Below are 17,743 nucleotides of genomic sequence, written 5' to 3' on the forward strand. Positions count from 1 at the left end.
ATGAGTGTAGCTACTGACTCTGACTGATAGTAGTAGCAGTACGACTGTTATATTATAGGGTTTTGTATCAAGCACTGACACCTGTAGCTGGTGTTCTACCTATATATATATATATGAGATAATCTTTTGCATATTTTCTTTATTTTATTTCCAGTCATTTAAGCATTTACATTTATTTCAGTACCATTGCATATTTACAAATGTAGTTTTATTCACGATCATGTTGTTGTAAAAAAAAAAAAAAATTAATTTAAAACTATCATACTGTTTTATCTATTCAGTTATTTAATAAGTTATTTTATTTTCTCGAATCGACTGTTTTAATATATGTTTAATATACTGTTATTAAATAGGATCCATTATTTAATTACCAGAAAAATGGCACCTAAGAGAAAAGCGCAGCCCGACTCATCGAATGGAAACACCGAGGGCCAAAACAATAATAAACAGATGGATCAGATGTTTAATCTCATGCAACAGCAGATGTTGATGATGCAACAGCAAATACAGCAGCAGCAACAGCAGTTCCAGCAACAGATGTTACAGCAAGCCGCTCATCCAGGACATCAAATACCACCAGCAGCACCTATGACTACTTTCAAGCAATTTCAGTCGGTGAAGCCACCGGAATTTATGGGTTCCACAGATCCTACAAAAGCGAGAGCTTGGCTGAAAGAGATGGAAAAGGCTTTTTCGTTGGCAAAGGTCGAGGAAGAGCAGAAGACAGATTTCGCTAGCTATTTCCTAAAAGGCGAAGCTAATTACTGGTGGGAATCAAAGAAAGCTTTGGAAGAAGGTGTGGTGAACTGGAACAGATTCACTGATCTTTTCTTGGAGAAATATTTTCCTCGTTTTATGAAGAACCAGATGGAGATCAAGTTCCTGGAGCTGAAACAAGACAACTTATCGGTTGCGGATTATGAAACCAAGTTTACTGAATTGGCAAGGTTTGTTCCAGAGCAGGTGGATACGGACGAGAAGCGGGCCAAGAGATTTCAGCAAGGACTAAAATCATGGATTCGTAGCAGGGTAGCTGTGTTTGAATTGACAACTTATACGGCTGTTGTTCAGAAAGCTATGATTATTGAAGGAGAAAGCGAAGCAGCTCAGAAAGAGAAAGGACCAGGGAATTTTCAGAATCGTTTCAACAAAAGACCGGGATTTCAAGCTCGGGGAAAAGTAAATTTCAAAAGGCCAGAGCAGAACAATCAGAGGATGGGAAATCGACTACCTGCCCCAACTCAGCAAAGGCTTATTCGACCGCCTATACCTGATTGCAGAACGTGTGGTAGAAAGCATACAGGAGTTTGCAACAAGCTAAATGTTACGTGTTTCAAGTGCAAGCAAAGGGGACACTATTCTGGAGAATGTCCAATGGGAAAGGCAGAAGTTACTTGTTTTCAATGTGGGAGAAAAGGACATATCGCCAAAGACTGCAGAGGAATTGCAATGGCTGCCAGTATTCCAAGAGTTTTAGCATTACCTCCACCTCCACTACCACAGCAGAATCAGCCCAGAGCAAGGACTTTCAACATGTCAATGAAGGAAGCGGTACAGAGTCCGAATGTGGTTGCAGGTACACTTCCTGTAAATTCCGTAAATGCTTTAGTATTGATTGATTCAGGAGCTACTAGATCTTTTATTTCTGAAGCTTTTATCTCTAAGATAGATTGTGAGATTCAGTGGTTGGATGAAGTGTTAGTCATAAAATTAGCAAATAATGATCAGGTTGCAGTAGATCGAGTATGTCCGAGCTGTGATATTGAGATAGGGAGATGTCATTTTTCAGTTGATTTGATACCTTTTAGGTTAGGGGAGTTTGATATTATTTTAGGAATGGATTGGCTGTCTAATAATAATGCTCAAATTGACTGTGCGAATAAGAGAGTGAAATTGCAAACTGAAGAAAATGAAACGGTAATATTTAAAGGTGAGAAGCAACAGCAGAAATTCCTATCAATAATGCAGACGAGAAGATTGCTACGTCAAGGATGTCAAGCTTATTTAGCCTATGTACGGGATGTTGATAAGGGAGATTTGAAGATTGAAGATATTCCTGTAGTGTGTGAATTTCTTGATGTTTTTCCAGACGAATTACCAGGACTTCCACCAGATCGAGAAATTGAGTTTACTATTGACTTGACGCCAGGGACTGAACCAATTTCGAAAGCTCCATATAGAATGGCACCTGTTGAAATGAGGGAATTAGCAAAGCAGTTGCAAGAACTTCTTGACAAAGGAATTATAAGGCCAAGTGTATCCCCATGGGGTGCGCCAGTATTGTTCGTGAAAAAGAAGGATGGTAGTATGCGACTGTGTATCGATTATCGTGAGCTGAACAAGTTAACTATCAAGAATAAATATCCTTTACCTCGCATTGATGATTTATTTGATCAACTAAAAGAAGCAGCATGGTTTTCGAAAATCAATCTACGATCAGGCTATCATCAGTTAAAGATCAAGGCCGAAGATATTCCAAAAACAGCGTTTAGAACAAGGTACGGACACTATGAATTTCTTGTGATGGCTTTTGGATTGACGAATGCACCTGCAGCGTTTATGGATTTGATGAATCGAATATTCAAGAAGTATTTGGATAAGTTTATCATTATATTTATTGATGACATCTTGATCTATTCAAAGACGGAAGAAGAGCATGCAGCGCAATTAAGAACGACATTGGAAATATTACGGAAGGAGCAGCTTTATGCAAAATTTTCCAAGTGCGAATTTTGGTTGAAAGAAGTGCAGTTTTTAGGGCACATCATCAGCAGAGAAGGCATTCAAGTTGATCCAGCAAAGATTGAAGCTGTGCTGAATTGGGAAAGACCAAAGACGCCGACAGAGGTTCGAAGTTTCTTAGGTTTGGCAGGATATTATCGAAGATTTGTCAAAGATTTTGCAAAAATAGCTACACCGCTGACCAAGTTAACTCGACAAAGTGAAAAGTTCGAATGGAATAGTAAGTGTGAAGAAAGTTTTCAAGAGTTGAAGAATCGGTTGGTGACGGCACCAGTATTAGTATTGCCAGACGAGCAAGGAAATTTTGTTATCTACAGTGACGCTTCATATCGTGGTTTAGGATGTGTATTGATGCAACATGGTAACGTCATTGCATATGCGTCGAGACAACTTAAACCTCATGAACAGAAATATCCTACGCATGATCTGGAATTAGCAGCAATTGTTTTTGCATTGAAGCTTTGGAGACATTATCTGTACGGTGAAAAATGTGAAATCTACACGGATCATAAAAGTCTGAAGTATATCTTCACGCAAAAGGAACTAAACATGCGACAACGTCGATGGCTGGAATTGATTAAAGATTACGATGTTACAATTAGTTATCATCCAGGAAAAGCAAATGTTGTAGCGGATGCGCTAAGCAGAAAAGAAAGATTAAATCGGTTGACTTCATGCGAAGAATTGGCCAGGGAATTCGATAAATTGGAAATCGAAATTCGTATTTCCGATGAATCTGCAGAAACTATCTACGCTATGACTTTCCAACCAGAATTGTTGGAAAAGATTCGCCGTTGTCAAGAAGAAGTGATGAGTCAAGACGACAACTTAACAGGAGAAGAGATTACAACTCAGAAAGATAATGAAGGAATTTTACGTTTTGCGTCAAGAATCTGGATCCCTAACGTGACAGAATTAAAAGAAGAAATTATGCAAGATGCGCACAATTCGAAGTATTCCATTCATCCAGGAAGCACGAAAATGTATCGCGATTTGAAGGAAAACTTTTGGTGGCCGAATATGAAGAAGGAGATAGCAGAATGGGTGAGTAAATGTTACACATGCCAGCGAGTTAAAGCAGAACACCAACGTCCGAGTGGGTTATTGCAACCATTAGACATTCCAGAATGGAAATGGGAACATCTAGCGATGGATTTCGTGGTAGGACTACCGAAGACTAGGGCAAATCATGATGCGATATGGGTAATCATTGACAGACTTACGAAGTCGGCACATTTTCTACCAATTAATGAAAGATTTTCGCTCGACAAATTAGTGCACATATATCTCAAAGAAATTGTGATGCGTCATGGAGTACCAGTATCAATTGTATCGGATCGAGATCCTCGTTTCAATTCAAGATTTTGGAGACAATTCCAAGAATGTCTAGGAACGAAATTGAACATGAGTACAGCTTATCATCCGCAAACTGACGGCCAAAGTGAAAGGACAATTCAAACGATAGAAGACATGCTACGAGTTTGTGCGGTCGATTTTGAAGGCAGTTGGGATGAACATTTACCCCTAGTGGAATTTTCTTATAATAACAGCTATCACGCCAGTATTGGAATGCCACCGTATGAAGCATTATATGGAAGGAAATGCAGATCACCCGTGCACTGGGATGAAGTTGGAGAACGCAAGATTTTGGGTCCAGAATTAATTCAGCAGACAAAAGAAAAGATTAATCTTATTCGAAAACGAATCGAGGCAGCACAAAACAGACAAAGCAGATATGCAAACCAAGCCAGGAAGGATATGGACTATCAGGAAGGAGAACACGTATTGCTCAAAATATCGCCATGGAAAGGATTGACCAGATTTGGCAATAAAGGGAAATTGAAGCCACGATACGTTGGACCGTTTGAGATTTTGAAGAAAATTGGAAAGGTTGCGTACGAGCTAGCTCTACCACCCCATATGCAGCACATTCACAACGTATTTCATGTATCTATGCTTAAGAGGTATAATCCGGATACAAGACATGTAATAGAGTATGAACCAGTAGAACTTCAGGCAGATTTGTCATATGTAGAACAGCCAATAAGAATTCTAGATAGGCAAGAGAGGGTATTAAGAAATAAGTCTGTGTCATTAGTGAGAGTTTTGTGGAGAAACCCAGTGGTTGAAGAATCAACCTGGGAGCTTGAGAGTGAAATGTTAGAAAAGTATCCTCAGTTATTTGTATAATTAGATTTTGAGGACAGAATCTTGTTAAGGGGGGGAGAATGTAACGACCGAGGAATTACGCTTGTATTATGTTATAATAATAATAAATTATGTGTATTATTATGTGATTAAATGTGTTAAGTCGTTGAACCCTAACTGCTATGTGTTATGTGTTGGTTGTTTTGATCCAAACGTGTTTTGGATATTTATTGAGCGTTCTATCGTCAGTTATATATATTATATCAAAACCCGTACAGCTCAAACAGTATTTTAAAAGCCCGTATTTCAAACAAAATCATTGGCTCTGTTTTATTAAAAATGCCCTATACCGTATCGCTATTCTGAACCCCTAGACGTTTTACAAATTGACCTTTTTCGCGAAAAACGACTTTTCCGGACCCCTTCAGGTACCAAAAACCCCACAAAAATCACATTTTTATTTTTATATGATCATGGAATTATTATATATCATTTTTCTTTGTATTTTTGTATTTTTCATAATTTTTGGGAATTTTTAGTATTTATTTTGTATTTATTGGATATTTAAAAATTCATTATTAATACCCAAAAATTATAAAAATTGGGGCCAAATATTTTTATTAGGAGTGTAATTAGCCCCTTAATTTTATTTAGGGGTATTATTTTCAGTACTATAAATAGCTGTTTTATTATTAATTAATTAGTTAATTATTATTAAAAATTCAGAAAATCAAGAATTAGGGTTTGTTGGTGAAGAACAACTGCAGAATTAAATCCTTGATTTGAAGGTGATTCTGTTATCCGATTTGATCATGTGAGTAACCAAAACGATCCTTTCGATCTCTACTTGCTATTCATACCATCAATTTTGTGTTTTATAGCTATGATTTTCGATTTGTAAATTAGGGTTTATGACTGAAATTAGGGGTTTTTGATTTAGTAATCGTTTGATTGTTTGATTGATGTAGTTAGTTTTGTTGTAGTCTTAGGAGTAATCAGGTATTTTTATTGTGATTTTACAACCCTTAAATCGATATGTCGAGTTTTGAGTTTTACTATTTTTGATTTCGTTTTTTTAAGATTTACAGATGTTTTTGCTCGTGATTGATGTTAGGAAGTAATTATAGAAGTCTGTAGCTTCGTTTTGACATAAGAATCACGTTGTTTGGTGTTGTATTCATCAAAAACGATATCGCCGGAGTTTGGGGTTGAAGGTCGCCGGTTTTTGCTTGGGTTTGGCCGGAGAAATCGAAGGGAGGATGAACTGTTGTTGCTGGAGTGTTGAGCAGGTTCGTGGAGATGTTTGGAATCGTTGCAGCCAAGAAGGGATCGAAACGGATGCAGATGGAGGCGTAATTGTGTCGCCGGAAAACTCGCCGGAACCGGCCACCGTTGCCGGATTCTGGGCAGCTGAGTTCGTGTTCTTCGCGACCCGGGTTCGACCCGGTTCCAACCCGGAAATCGACCCGGGTTTGATCCTAAAAACCCAAACTCTGAAATTAGTTTCATGTTTCTGGATTTTTATTTATTTATTTTATTTTATGAAAATTAGAAATTAGTTTTAATAATTATAATAATTAGCTAAAAATTAGATTTAAATTCTGAAAAAAAATAATATTATTAATTTCTGAATTATTTTATAAATTTATAAATTCGAATTTAATTATTTAATTATTTATCTAATTATTTATTAGTTATCTAATTAATTAATAATTAGGTAATTAATTAGTAATTAGGTAATTAATTAAAGATTAAATAATACGAGTAACTCGTATTTATGCGAGTAGTGATTCGATAATGAGAATTATTATTCGAGCGTTAGTTATTCGAATAATATTGTAATAATTATTCGTATCGTATAAATAGTTATCGGTAATTATCTGTTTAGCGAATCGTACGAGTTTCAATGATAATCTAATAGATCGATAATTATGCGGGAGTTGCGAGTGGCTCGTGAATATACGAGTGATTAATCGTTAAGTGATCTATAATTCGAATAATTCGTAGCTATTCGATAAATAGCGTATCAATTAATTAAGTTGATTGATTATTTGTAAATAATCGATCTAATCGAATAAACGTCGATAAGTTATAAATATTATAATAAATTGTGATTAATCCTAATAATTAGGGATTTATTATTTTAAATTATTAAATAAGTAATTATTAATTATTTATTAATTATTTATTTATTAAATATTTAAAAATTGATTAATTATTTCGATAATTAATCACATAATTTTCAATAAATCGTAACTTCTTCATTTTAACTCCAAAAATTATAAAAAAATTATTTTTGACTTTGATTTTTCTTAACTAATTATTTAAAAATTATTTTAGGATTTAAAAGGTTATAATAATTATCTATATTGAATAATAAATTGAATTATCAGTGTTTAATTCATAACAATTCAACCGTTAGTCCGATTTGAGTGAAACGAAGACCCCTAGACTCAGAAAAATGAGACGAATCCAATAAAAATAATTGTAAGTTATAATTTCTTCTGAAAAAGAGTGGTTGGTGATAATTGATAGTTCGAAGGTCCTAGTAGGGATATAATTGAGCCGAATAAATCCCGAAAAATTATAATAAAATCAGATACGACTAGTAATGCAGGTATAAGCCTAGAATTGATTCTAAAAATAATTATAAATCTAGAAATTAATTGTGTGCTTTACGTGTTACGTGTTATATGTGATTATGTGTATAAATGTGTTGTGTAAATATATGTATATATATATATGCGAGTCAGATAGAAACGCATGGGTAGACTGATAAGGTTGCGTGATATCAATTCAAGATACACGTATGTAGTAAATTATCTAAACACCTATCTTTCTATGATTTGTTCAGTGTTAGCAAGGCAGAGCAAGCTAGGGTCAGAAGGCAGTAAGTTAAACCAGGTTAAGTACGCGCAAGGCAAGTTTTTCCCCTATTCTAAATTCAGAATAGTGATTTATATTTCCTTTCTATCGTATCAATTCTCTTTGATAATTATTGTTCATATACACTGTTACCCATTTATATCACTTGTTCCATTTCATTTCAATTCTTGATTTACCCAATTTATTGAATTTCCTGTTCATATTTCAATTCCTTTACCCTATATATATATTCTGGTATATCCTGGTGTTGGGATATATCAATAGCATACCGATTGTTCCGGATGCTCAGCCTTGGACTGGATGGTTACTATAAAGGCTGGGTTTTTCCCAGAGCATTAATTAATAGGCCATAGTTGCCTGAGTACTCCTTATGTTGGTTGGGTCTATGCAGTTGGGTATAGATCCGCACTATATTCTGACTGATCAGCAGATTATAGTGCATATGTTGGTTCTTGTTTCCAGTCTTGTTCATTTGGCACTCGCCATCATTGGCAAATTATTATCATATACAGATACAGATGGTTATTCAAACCAGCAGCTTATTGGTTCATTTATTTCTCTCTCTTTATAATATATATATATATTGTTGCAGGCTTGTTGAGCAATTTTGGCTCATTTCTTTTATTGTCACTCCTATTGTTTTACAGTTAAGGTAGAGAATGAAACCCATCAGGACCCGCGTAGTCAAGAAGCGAGTCAAGCAGCGGGACCCTCTTATACCAAGAGTGTTCCTTCCTATTCCCGAAGAGAGCTTTGAATTTCCAGATCAGGTGTAGCAGGATAAGTAGTAATGTTGGGTTGAATAAGAGTTTTGTGTAGTTTGAATAAAAGATTGCGTAGTGAAACTGTAGATAGAATAAAGTTTTGTAATAAAGAGAGTTCTTGAAACAAGTTTTATTTAGTTGGGTTTGTAATAAAGTGTAGTGCATGATTCTTGTTTCCAACCTTAACCCTTAAAAGATCCTGAGTAGTGATAGTTCGGGGTAATTATTATATTAATATTCCGCTTGTGCAGGTATAGTTGGTAATTGTTGTTAATAATGCCCCAAATCTATACCCCGGATTTGGAGGGTGTTATACTTAAGGTCAGAAGTACCAAGAGATTCAAATGGTATGTCCAGCTTTCGCTTCCATGGAGAAGCGTTTAGATATTGTAATTGCTCATTGCTATCTTCATCATCGCTGTCAAAATCCCCCAATAAGGCCTTTTCCAATGCATCAGACATTAGCATGTGCTCGAGTTCCGAAGTAACCGCGGAATCAATCACATCCACTTTTAAGCGCTCCTCATCTTCTGTAGGGAATTTTATTGCCTTGAATACGTTGAAGGTCACATCCTGATCTTGGACCCGCATAGTAAGTTCCCCTTTTTGCACATCTATCAAGGTACGGCCAGTAGCCAAGAAAGGCCTCCCCAAGATTATGGGAATCTTCTTATCTTCCTCAAAATCCAGAATAACAAAATCTGCTGGAAAGAAGAGCTTATCTACCTTGACGAGCACATCCTCAACTATGCCCCTTGGGTAAGTAATGGAACGGTCCGCCAATTGTAGCGACATGTATGTGGGTTTTGGATCAGGCAGATCCAGCTTTTTAAATATCGACAACGGCATCAGATTAATGCTTGCTCCCAAATCACAAAGGCACTTGTCAAAAGTTAGATTGCCAATGGTGCAAGGAATGGTGAAGCTTCCTGGATCTTTCAGTTTTGGTGGTAACTTTTGTTGCAGAACAGCGCTGCATTCTTCCGTGAGAGCAACGGTTTCAAGGTCATCCAGTTTCACCTTCCTTGAAAGAATAGTCTTCATAAACTTTGCATAACTAGGCATTTGTTCCAGAGCCTCAGCGAAAGGTATATTGATGTGAAGTTTCTTGAACACCTCCAGAAACTTCCCGAACTGTCTATCCAGCTTTTGTTGCTGCAATCTCTTAGGAAAAGGTGGTGGAGGATAGAGCTGTTTCTCCCCTGTATTAGCCTCAGGTAGAGTGTGTTCAACAGTAGTCTTCCTTGGTTCCGCCGCTTTCTCCTTTTGCTTAGATTCTTCTTCTCTAATTTCAGCTTCTACTTCTTTTGCCTTTTCAGCCTCAGCTACTTTTCCAGACCTTAAGGTAATAGCCTTGACTTGCTCTTTAGCTTCCTTCCTGCCTGGTACTTCCGTGTCACTGGGAAGAGTGCCAGGTTGACGATTGAGCACTGCATTGGCTAATTGACCGATTTGATTTTCCAAGGTCTTGATAGAAACCGCCTGACTCTTGCACAACAGCTTAAGTTCCTCAAAATCAGCACTAGTAGGTGCAGCTGCACTTCCCTGTTGAGGATATGATTGCCTTGTAGCATACTGCTGTGGTTGCTGGAATCCAGGTGGGTTAAACTGTTTACTCACTCCTTGCTGATATGGTGGCTGAATAGCATTCTGATTATTCCCCCAGCTGAAATTTGGATGATTTCTGTTATTAGGATGATAGGTCGCTGGCACAGGCTGCTGTTGTCGCTGATAATTATTCACATACTGAACAGATTCATTGACAAGAGAACACTGATCCGTAGCATGAGAACCTGCACAAAGCTCACAAACCATAGCTATTTGATTAACTCCATACGTAGCCAGAGAATCAACCTTCATTGATAGCGCTTGGAGCTGGGCTGCAATAGCGGTGGCTGCATCAACTTCCAGAATACCTGCTACCTTGCCTGACGTTATCCTCTGAGTTGGGTTTTGATGCTCATTTGCAGCCATCGTCTCTATAAGATTATATGCCTCAGTATAGCATTTAGCCCATAAGGCTCCTCCAGCTGCTGCATCGAGCATGGGCCGAGATTGGGCCCCCAAACCATTATAAAAACCAGTGATCACCATCCAATCCGGCATTCCATTATGTGGATATTTTCTCAACATTTCCTTGTAGCGTTCCCAAGCCTCGCACATAGATTCTGTAGGTTGCTGCGCAAACTGAGTAAGAGCACTCCTCATAGCAGCAGTCTTTGCCATTGGATAAAACTTCACCAGAAACTTTTGCGCAAGATCTTGCCACGTAGTGATGGACCCAGCTGGTTCAGAATGTAACCAGTCTTTAGCCTTATCCCTCAGTGAGAATGGGAAAAGCCTCAACTTGATAGCCTCATCAGTCACGCCATTATACTTAAAAGTGCTGCAGATCTCGACAAAATCCCTTATGTGCATGTTGGGGTCTTCAGTTGCCGCTCCTCCAAAAGAAACAGAATTCTGCACCATCTGATTAGTGCCCGGCTTGATTTCAAAGGTGTTAGCTTGAATAGCCGGATGAAGGATGCTTGACTGAATGTCATCAATTTTAGGCCGAGAAAAATCCATAAGAGCTGGATCAGCTTGAACAATACGATCTCCCATATTTACTGGTTCTTTCTGCTCAGTTCCTGAATCCGAATCCTCAAAATCTAACTTCTCCGGAATATCAAGAACTTCGTCTGTCTCCTCAGCTGTATCTAAAGTCCTCTTGCGAGCACGAGAACGAGTTTGCATAAACGCTTGCTAAAGTACCTGAAACACAACCGAAAAGAGTAAGTAACTACTACGTCCTAATCACTGAGTCCTAATGACCAATGATGGTAAGTACATAAACTAAACAAATACGCCGAGTCCCCGGCAGCGGCGCTAAAAACTTGTTAGGGCGAAAACACGCACTAATATTCACGCAAGTATACGCGTTCGCAAGTAATATAGAATACTTTCTAGTTCGTTCCCTCAGAGACTCAGACTAAATTATTGTCTAATTAAACTCACTCACCAATGTATGATTACTTCTCAATGTTAAGATAATAACACTTAAAATTGTTGATTAAATATTAACTATATATAATTAACTACTCAATTAACCACTTAACTAACACTTCAATTTATCAATAATAAAACACTCATGAGATCACAACTTCATTATTACTTCCTTCTATAGCCATTGTTATTACCTTTAGCATGTGACAGTGATGATATTAATCGAATAACACAAAACTGATAAAAGCCAACTTTCGTTGTACTAATACCATTCTACCAAACATCCACAATTAAGATAGAAGTTGAATAGTCATCAATTATGTTGAGTTCCTATATGTCTACAGAAATTGACAACACGACGATTTAAGCACAAGTTATCCCTTTTGATTACATAGGGCAAATAAAACTGTTAGAGTTACCCACTAATCATGCACAACGTACATGAACCTATGCTAGCATGGCAAGTTCTAAATCTCAAGATCCACCGTCGCTTCACAAGAGATTAACACCCTATCTTATATGTTCGCGACGCACATAAGACGAATACGCACAACCAATAATAGATATCATGCAATCATCACACACTAAAGTATTAAACAATTAACTAAAGAATTCCATAATAAATCCGTTGTAACCCCATGATCACGATTAGCCCATAATAGAACTTATCGCCATCATGGGTTCATATGAAATCATGACAAACAACACAAGAAAATAATAACTACACTAATTATATTAAAACAGAGTACGTCACAAGAGTAAATAAGTCAAAGCAAGAAAACTAGCATCCAACGTTACAACAAAACAAGAATCACAAGAATATATGCTTCCTCTTCGTTGCGGTGTGCTAAATCGGTCTTCTTCCTTATCTCCTTCGCTTCTTGCGTAAAACACAATCTAAAACATAATCCCCTTAATACTCTCTGTGAAAACGTCTCAAATTTACCTATATAATAGTCCCATAAAACTCAGATTACATAGAAGTTGGAAGCCACACAGAAGTAGAAGTCTAAAATAATTCAGCTTTTTCCCCGACCTTGCGCGGCCGCTCAGCATTAGCGGTCGCGCAGGACCCTACTGGAAAAATTCCAAGCTTGCTCCGTTTCTTCGCCGTAATCTGCCCATTCCTTTCCTCTCGCAATGGTGAACACATGCCAAGGCTTATTCTTGATGATTCCTCCCCCGAAATGCAACTAATACCCTGAAATGCATAAACACTAGAAAAACGCATCAAATACACAAAATACTTGATTTCAAGACACCAATTTAAGCCATTTTAAGACGTTCTAAGTGGTATAAAATGCCACTTATCAACAAGAAGGCCATACAAGACGCAGTTCTCGATGTCCACAAAACGGCGAATAGTTCTCAATATTCACTTCAATTAAAATGGTTTAATATTGTATTTTATATTTCTTGTGATGTTTTTTTATGTCCACGCAATGTATTTTATATTTTAACGTCAATGTAATATATTTTATTTTAATGTGTAATGTTTAATCTAATTTTAGTTGTATTTTAGTAAATTTTTTAATAATTTTATTCACACAAAAACTAATTAAAATTAATTAAAATTAACTAGTATATTAATTAATCATTTTTTAAATGTTTATCAAAAAAATAAAATATAAGAATAGCATCCACAATATGACTCATGTGGATGTATTAAAAAGAAAAAAAAAGTCATAAAAGTGTGATGACCTGGAACAACAAGAGAACAAAGTTGGGTATTTTAGGAACTTGTGGGTAATTTGAGATAGTTGAACTCAATCATGGGCACAACAGGAAAGGATATTAAACAGATAAAGCTCTTTGTTTAAATTCATTCCTCATGCAAGGCGAAGAGTACATATGTTTATATAATAGTTTCAAGTACAAACGCGGAATTCCTCTATAACATTGTATTATTCATGCTATGCAGATTGATGTTTGGTGTTCATATGTGTCTATCATTGTGATATGTATATATAGTTGAATGTACAAACATGAGGTTTCTTGATTATTAGGTGCTTATGATTCTTCGTGCCAGTCACGTTTTATAGTCCCCTCTGCATACTACCTATGAGATAATTCATCGAAGAAATGGTTCCATATACACCCATAAGAAAGCCAATCGCGATAAGTAGTGAATTAAGAATCAAAGCAGGCTTCGAGAGTTGACCCCAGAAGATCTTCATGTAGAATGCACAAGGAAATATTATGCAGATTCCCACACTAACAAGTGAGCCAGTAAGGCTAAGAACATACGCAAAATATGGGACTGAAAGAGCAAGAGCTAATATTAGTAGGAGCAAAAATGATCCTACTCCACCCCTGATTATCATCTTGGTTCTTGATTTCATAGAGTCCGGAAGGCAATGCTCGAGTTGCATTGCGAATGGTGCAAATTCTAGAGCGTATTTAGTCATGGGAGTTAGGACAGTTGCCCACAGAGCAATATGGGTGACAATCAAGTTTCTTGGCAGACTGAGAGTGATTTGAGCATTTACATGTGGACCGAACATTTTGGCACCCATGAAAGCTAGGGATGTGTAGAGCACAGTAACTAGTGTAAAGCTAACAATGGATACCTGCAAAAGGAGAAGAGTAGAATGCCATTTAGTTGCTCTTGTAAATACTGATTAAGAAAAGGAACATAATGAAAAATGTAAATCGGATATAATTAGTTCAAAGAAGAGAAGGAAGAAAGAAAGAGTTCCCGACCTTGGTGAACTTGGTAGGATCTTTCATTCCTGCTTGAATATTAGGAAAAACAATATGTCCAGCAAAACTGAACATGTAAAGGCCTGATACAGTAGGCATGTTCCTAATCTGTAAAACTGGTATTGTGTGATTAACTTTAATCCCTCCAAAAACGGCTGTCCAAGCCACGCTCAAGAAAATTAGAAGAGACATGAGAATGCCTGCGGTTGAGAGGAAGGATATGGAAGAAAGATCTCTCAGCCAAAGACTAGGAAGCGCCACTAAAACTGCTATTACTGTCAAGAGCTGAGAAGTTGATAAATTAGGCCATGCCAAATTGATCTTTGTACCTAAAAATACTATGTTCAAGTTGTCATGAAGTGAGATTGTGTAGGAAACGAGAGCCATAAAAATTTCCATGTAGATGAAGGTTGCTGCTATAATTTTTCCTTGTCTTCCAAATGCTTGGTATCCGATATCAGGGTAATTTTTTGATTTTGGATAATAGTTGAGGCATTTTCCAAGTAGATGGGAACTGTAAGCACACACTATTCCTAGTCCCACTAGCAGGAATGCAGATGCCCAACCTCCAGTTTCGAGAGCATAGGGGGTTGATAGTTGCCCCAGACCTGTTTTTAAGAGTAGCATGTGTACCTCATGTCAAATTATGTGCAAGACAAAAAATTAAAAATCACAGAGCGCAATTGAACAAAATTTACTCTAAACCATAAAAGGATTACCTATAAGCATTCCTATCATGTTAACAACTGCATGAAGGAAAGAGCTATTAGCCTTCTGAACATCTTTCAAGTCCTTTGCAGTACCATCACTACCCACAATATTATTGCAGGTGCATGTTTTATTAGCCTCCAGACACCCATCACAGCCAATCCGCCACTGTGCATCCACGACTTGATCCTCAGCACCAACCTGGGATCGACAACGTAAACAACAACAAGCTGAGTCGGTGCAGGTTGAGTTTCCAAGCGATTTGAACATATTGTTGAGAAACAAAAGTATAATGTTCAAGTTCCCAAAAGTTTGGGTTATGGAAGAGTGAATATTACTAGTACTAGGAACTTGTAAGCTTTCCCAGATGCTTGATACTGAATTGGTGTTTTTGTATATTTATAGTGGGAATGTGTCTTTGTAAATGTGCATGAAATGCATGTTTGCTTATGCTATTGGTCAGAATCTGAATATTAACTTATTCTCTGTTATGGGGAGTATAACATGAGCCTAGTGTCAACAATTTTGGAGAATCTAAGGGAACAACACTACGTAGGTGGATTCACATTATACTTTAATTATGTGGTCATTTTGTAACTTCCAACTCTACTAACAATTCATAAATCTACAAGGCACTTAATTTTTTGTAGTTTGGCTGTATAAATCTCCAACTAAAAATGAAATTGTGAACCAGTATCTTTCCTTTTTTTCATGATGTACAAAACAATACTAATGTTTTAAGCAGGGGCCGACCCAGACTTTAAAACTCACCTGGGTTAATTTTTTTTTTTACAGGTAACTTATCTAACAATTAAAAAAAATACAAGCATTTTTGCAATGAAATATTAGTAAAGTAGAACAAAGGTTAGACTAATGATAAACGCAAGTGTATCTTTAGAAAAAAAATATTAGTTAAATTTAAATTAATGGAATAAAAAAATTAATGTATAGAAATTATTTTTCATTCTTAGATAATTAAATTAGCTTTTGACTAACTGATTGAATAAGCTGTTTTTACAGACCGATTGAATTTAATATTATATTTGGTTAAAACTCAAATTTAACCAAAAAGCTATTTTATTTGAAAAAAAGTCAATATAGACAATGTCTCTAATATTAAGTGCACGTTTGAGAATTTTTTTTTATTTTTTGCTAAATACGTTTGAGAAATTTTAAAGTAAATAACTTATGACTTAAACCGAATAAGTGACTGATAAGTGATAAGTTGATAAATGCTTATAAGTTATACAAGTGTTTGGATAATTTAACTTATAAGTCATAATTTTTTTATTTAAATGAACTAAAATAAATAATTTTTAAATATAGTTATCTTAATTCTTATATTTTAAGTTTGATTAACATATACAAAAATATATTTTAAAACTAAAACTGATAAAAAAATCAAAAATCAAAAATAAGTTGAGAAAAAGTATGTCGTTACCGACATTCAATTTATCAGCTTATAAGTTGTAAATTCAACTTATAAATTGAGTCGACAAACACTCGTCAATAAGTTGTTGCGGGCTTATAAGCCAATAAGGTCGCTTATAAAATTTGTCAAACATGAGTATCCCAAGAAAAAAGTTGCAAAATACATAAATAAATATTTGCTTAAATATTTTATTAAATTATATTGGAAAGATTATCGAATTAGTACAGCATCATTATCCCAAGACTCTATTTTCCAAAATTACTTAGTTTAATTACTTAATTTAATTACTTTTATTAAAAATTATTGAGTCATAGCACCCGGAGAGTAAGGCTATTCAATATTTCTAAAAGGGCTGAAGCTAAGTTCAACATACAGATGCATAGTAATTATTGAAAGTTTCAAAGCCCACTACAGCCCCCGCGTAGGTCCGCCCCTGGTTTTAAGCCATAGACCACAGTCAGCTATGATCTTGGGACATAATCATGTGTTAGTTAAAATGATTTCTAAAATAATATAAAATAATATTAATATAAAATTTGTTCTAACACGTAAAATGATATGCTCCAATAGAGCTTGATATAATGTTAAATTTATACTCAATATAAGGAGGTCAACAAATGGTTGGAATATTCAAATTTATATATATTATGTGTATTAGTTGACACTTAAGATTTTTTTTAGATAAGGGGTTCTCTTGTTAAAAATGCTCAGTTATATCTTTAAATCTTTTTTGAATGGATAATATAGAACTTTTTTCTCTCAATACATATAGTATTATTTTTTAATTTTACCATTATATATACATAATGTTACCGTAACTGAAAAAAAAGAGAGGATGGATGTAGAGAAAAACAAAAAAGTAACAATTTCAGATTTCAGAAATAATTTTATCAAAATTGAACTTGGCTCTTATGCATGTGAGCAGCAAACGACTGTTAGCTGTATATGGTATTAGAGAAATTTGATGGCCCTAGTTTATAAGAATACCCTGCTAAAAATTTTCATGAAATGACACTGAGTAACAATCTAATTTTGATACAAAGGAATAGTGGATAAGTTGAAATTTTTTGTGGTTGAGAGGTAGAATCAAATCATAAAAAATACTCTGAGAAAGTAGCTTATAATTCATATTTTTATGTCAAATGTAGAGGGGGAGGCAAAAGGAAGATGAGTGCCAGATCGAACATATTCTTCAAATATCAGGGTACCGAGTCACAATTGCATATTAGGTATCAAAATGTTAGTGGAGTTATTGTTGATTGCAAATAATCGAGTTATAGACACGTAATTACTTGAGTTTTCTGCTCAAAATATTCACTGTATCATTCATTTGTATATTATAAAACCGTAATATAGTGATGGCTTGAATTGAATA

The 17,743-nt window shown here is 35.7% G+C and overlaps 1 protein-coding gene across 1 annotated transcript; it reads right to left on the reverse strand.

Moving 5' to 3' along the window:
- Positions 1-13,338: 13,338 nt before the first annotated feature.
- LOC141677082 (amino acid transporter AVT1H) lies at positions 13,339-15,291 on the reverse strand. The gene is made up of 3 exons (XM_074482818.1): positions 14,948-15,291; positions 14,229-14,836; positions 13,339-14,095 (listed from the first exon to the last, which is right to left on the reverse strand). The coding sequence occupies exons 1-3, from the start codon at positions 15,204-15,206 to the stop codon at positions 13,562-13,564; spliced, it is 1,401 nt and encodes a 466-aa protein (XP_074338919.1). The 5' UTR covers positions 15,207-15,291; the 3' UTR covers positions 13,339-13,561.
- Between the last annotated feature and the right edge of the window lie 2,452 nt (positions 15,292-17,743).

The sequence above is a fragment of the Apium graveolens genome, chromosome 8 (assembly GCF_009905375.1).
Source record: "Apium graveolens cultivar Ventura chromosome 8, ASM990537v1, whole genome shotgun sequence".
Classification (NCBI taxonomy): Eukaryota; Viridiplantae; Streptophyta; class Magnoliopsida; order Apiales; family Apiaceae; genus Apium; species Apium graveolens.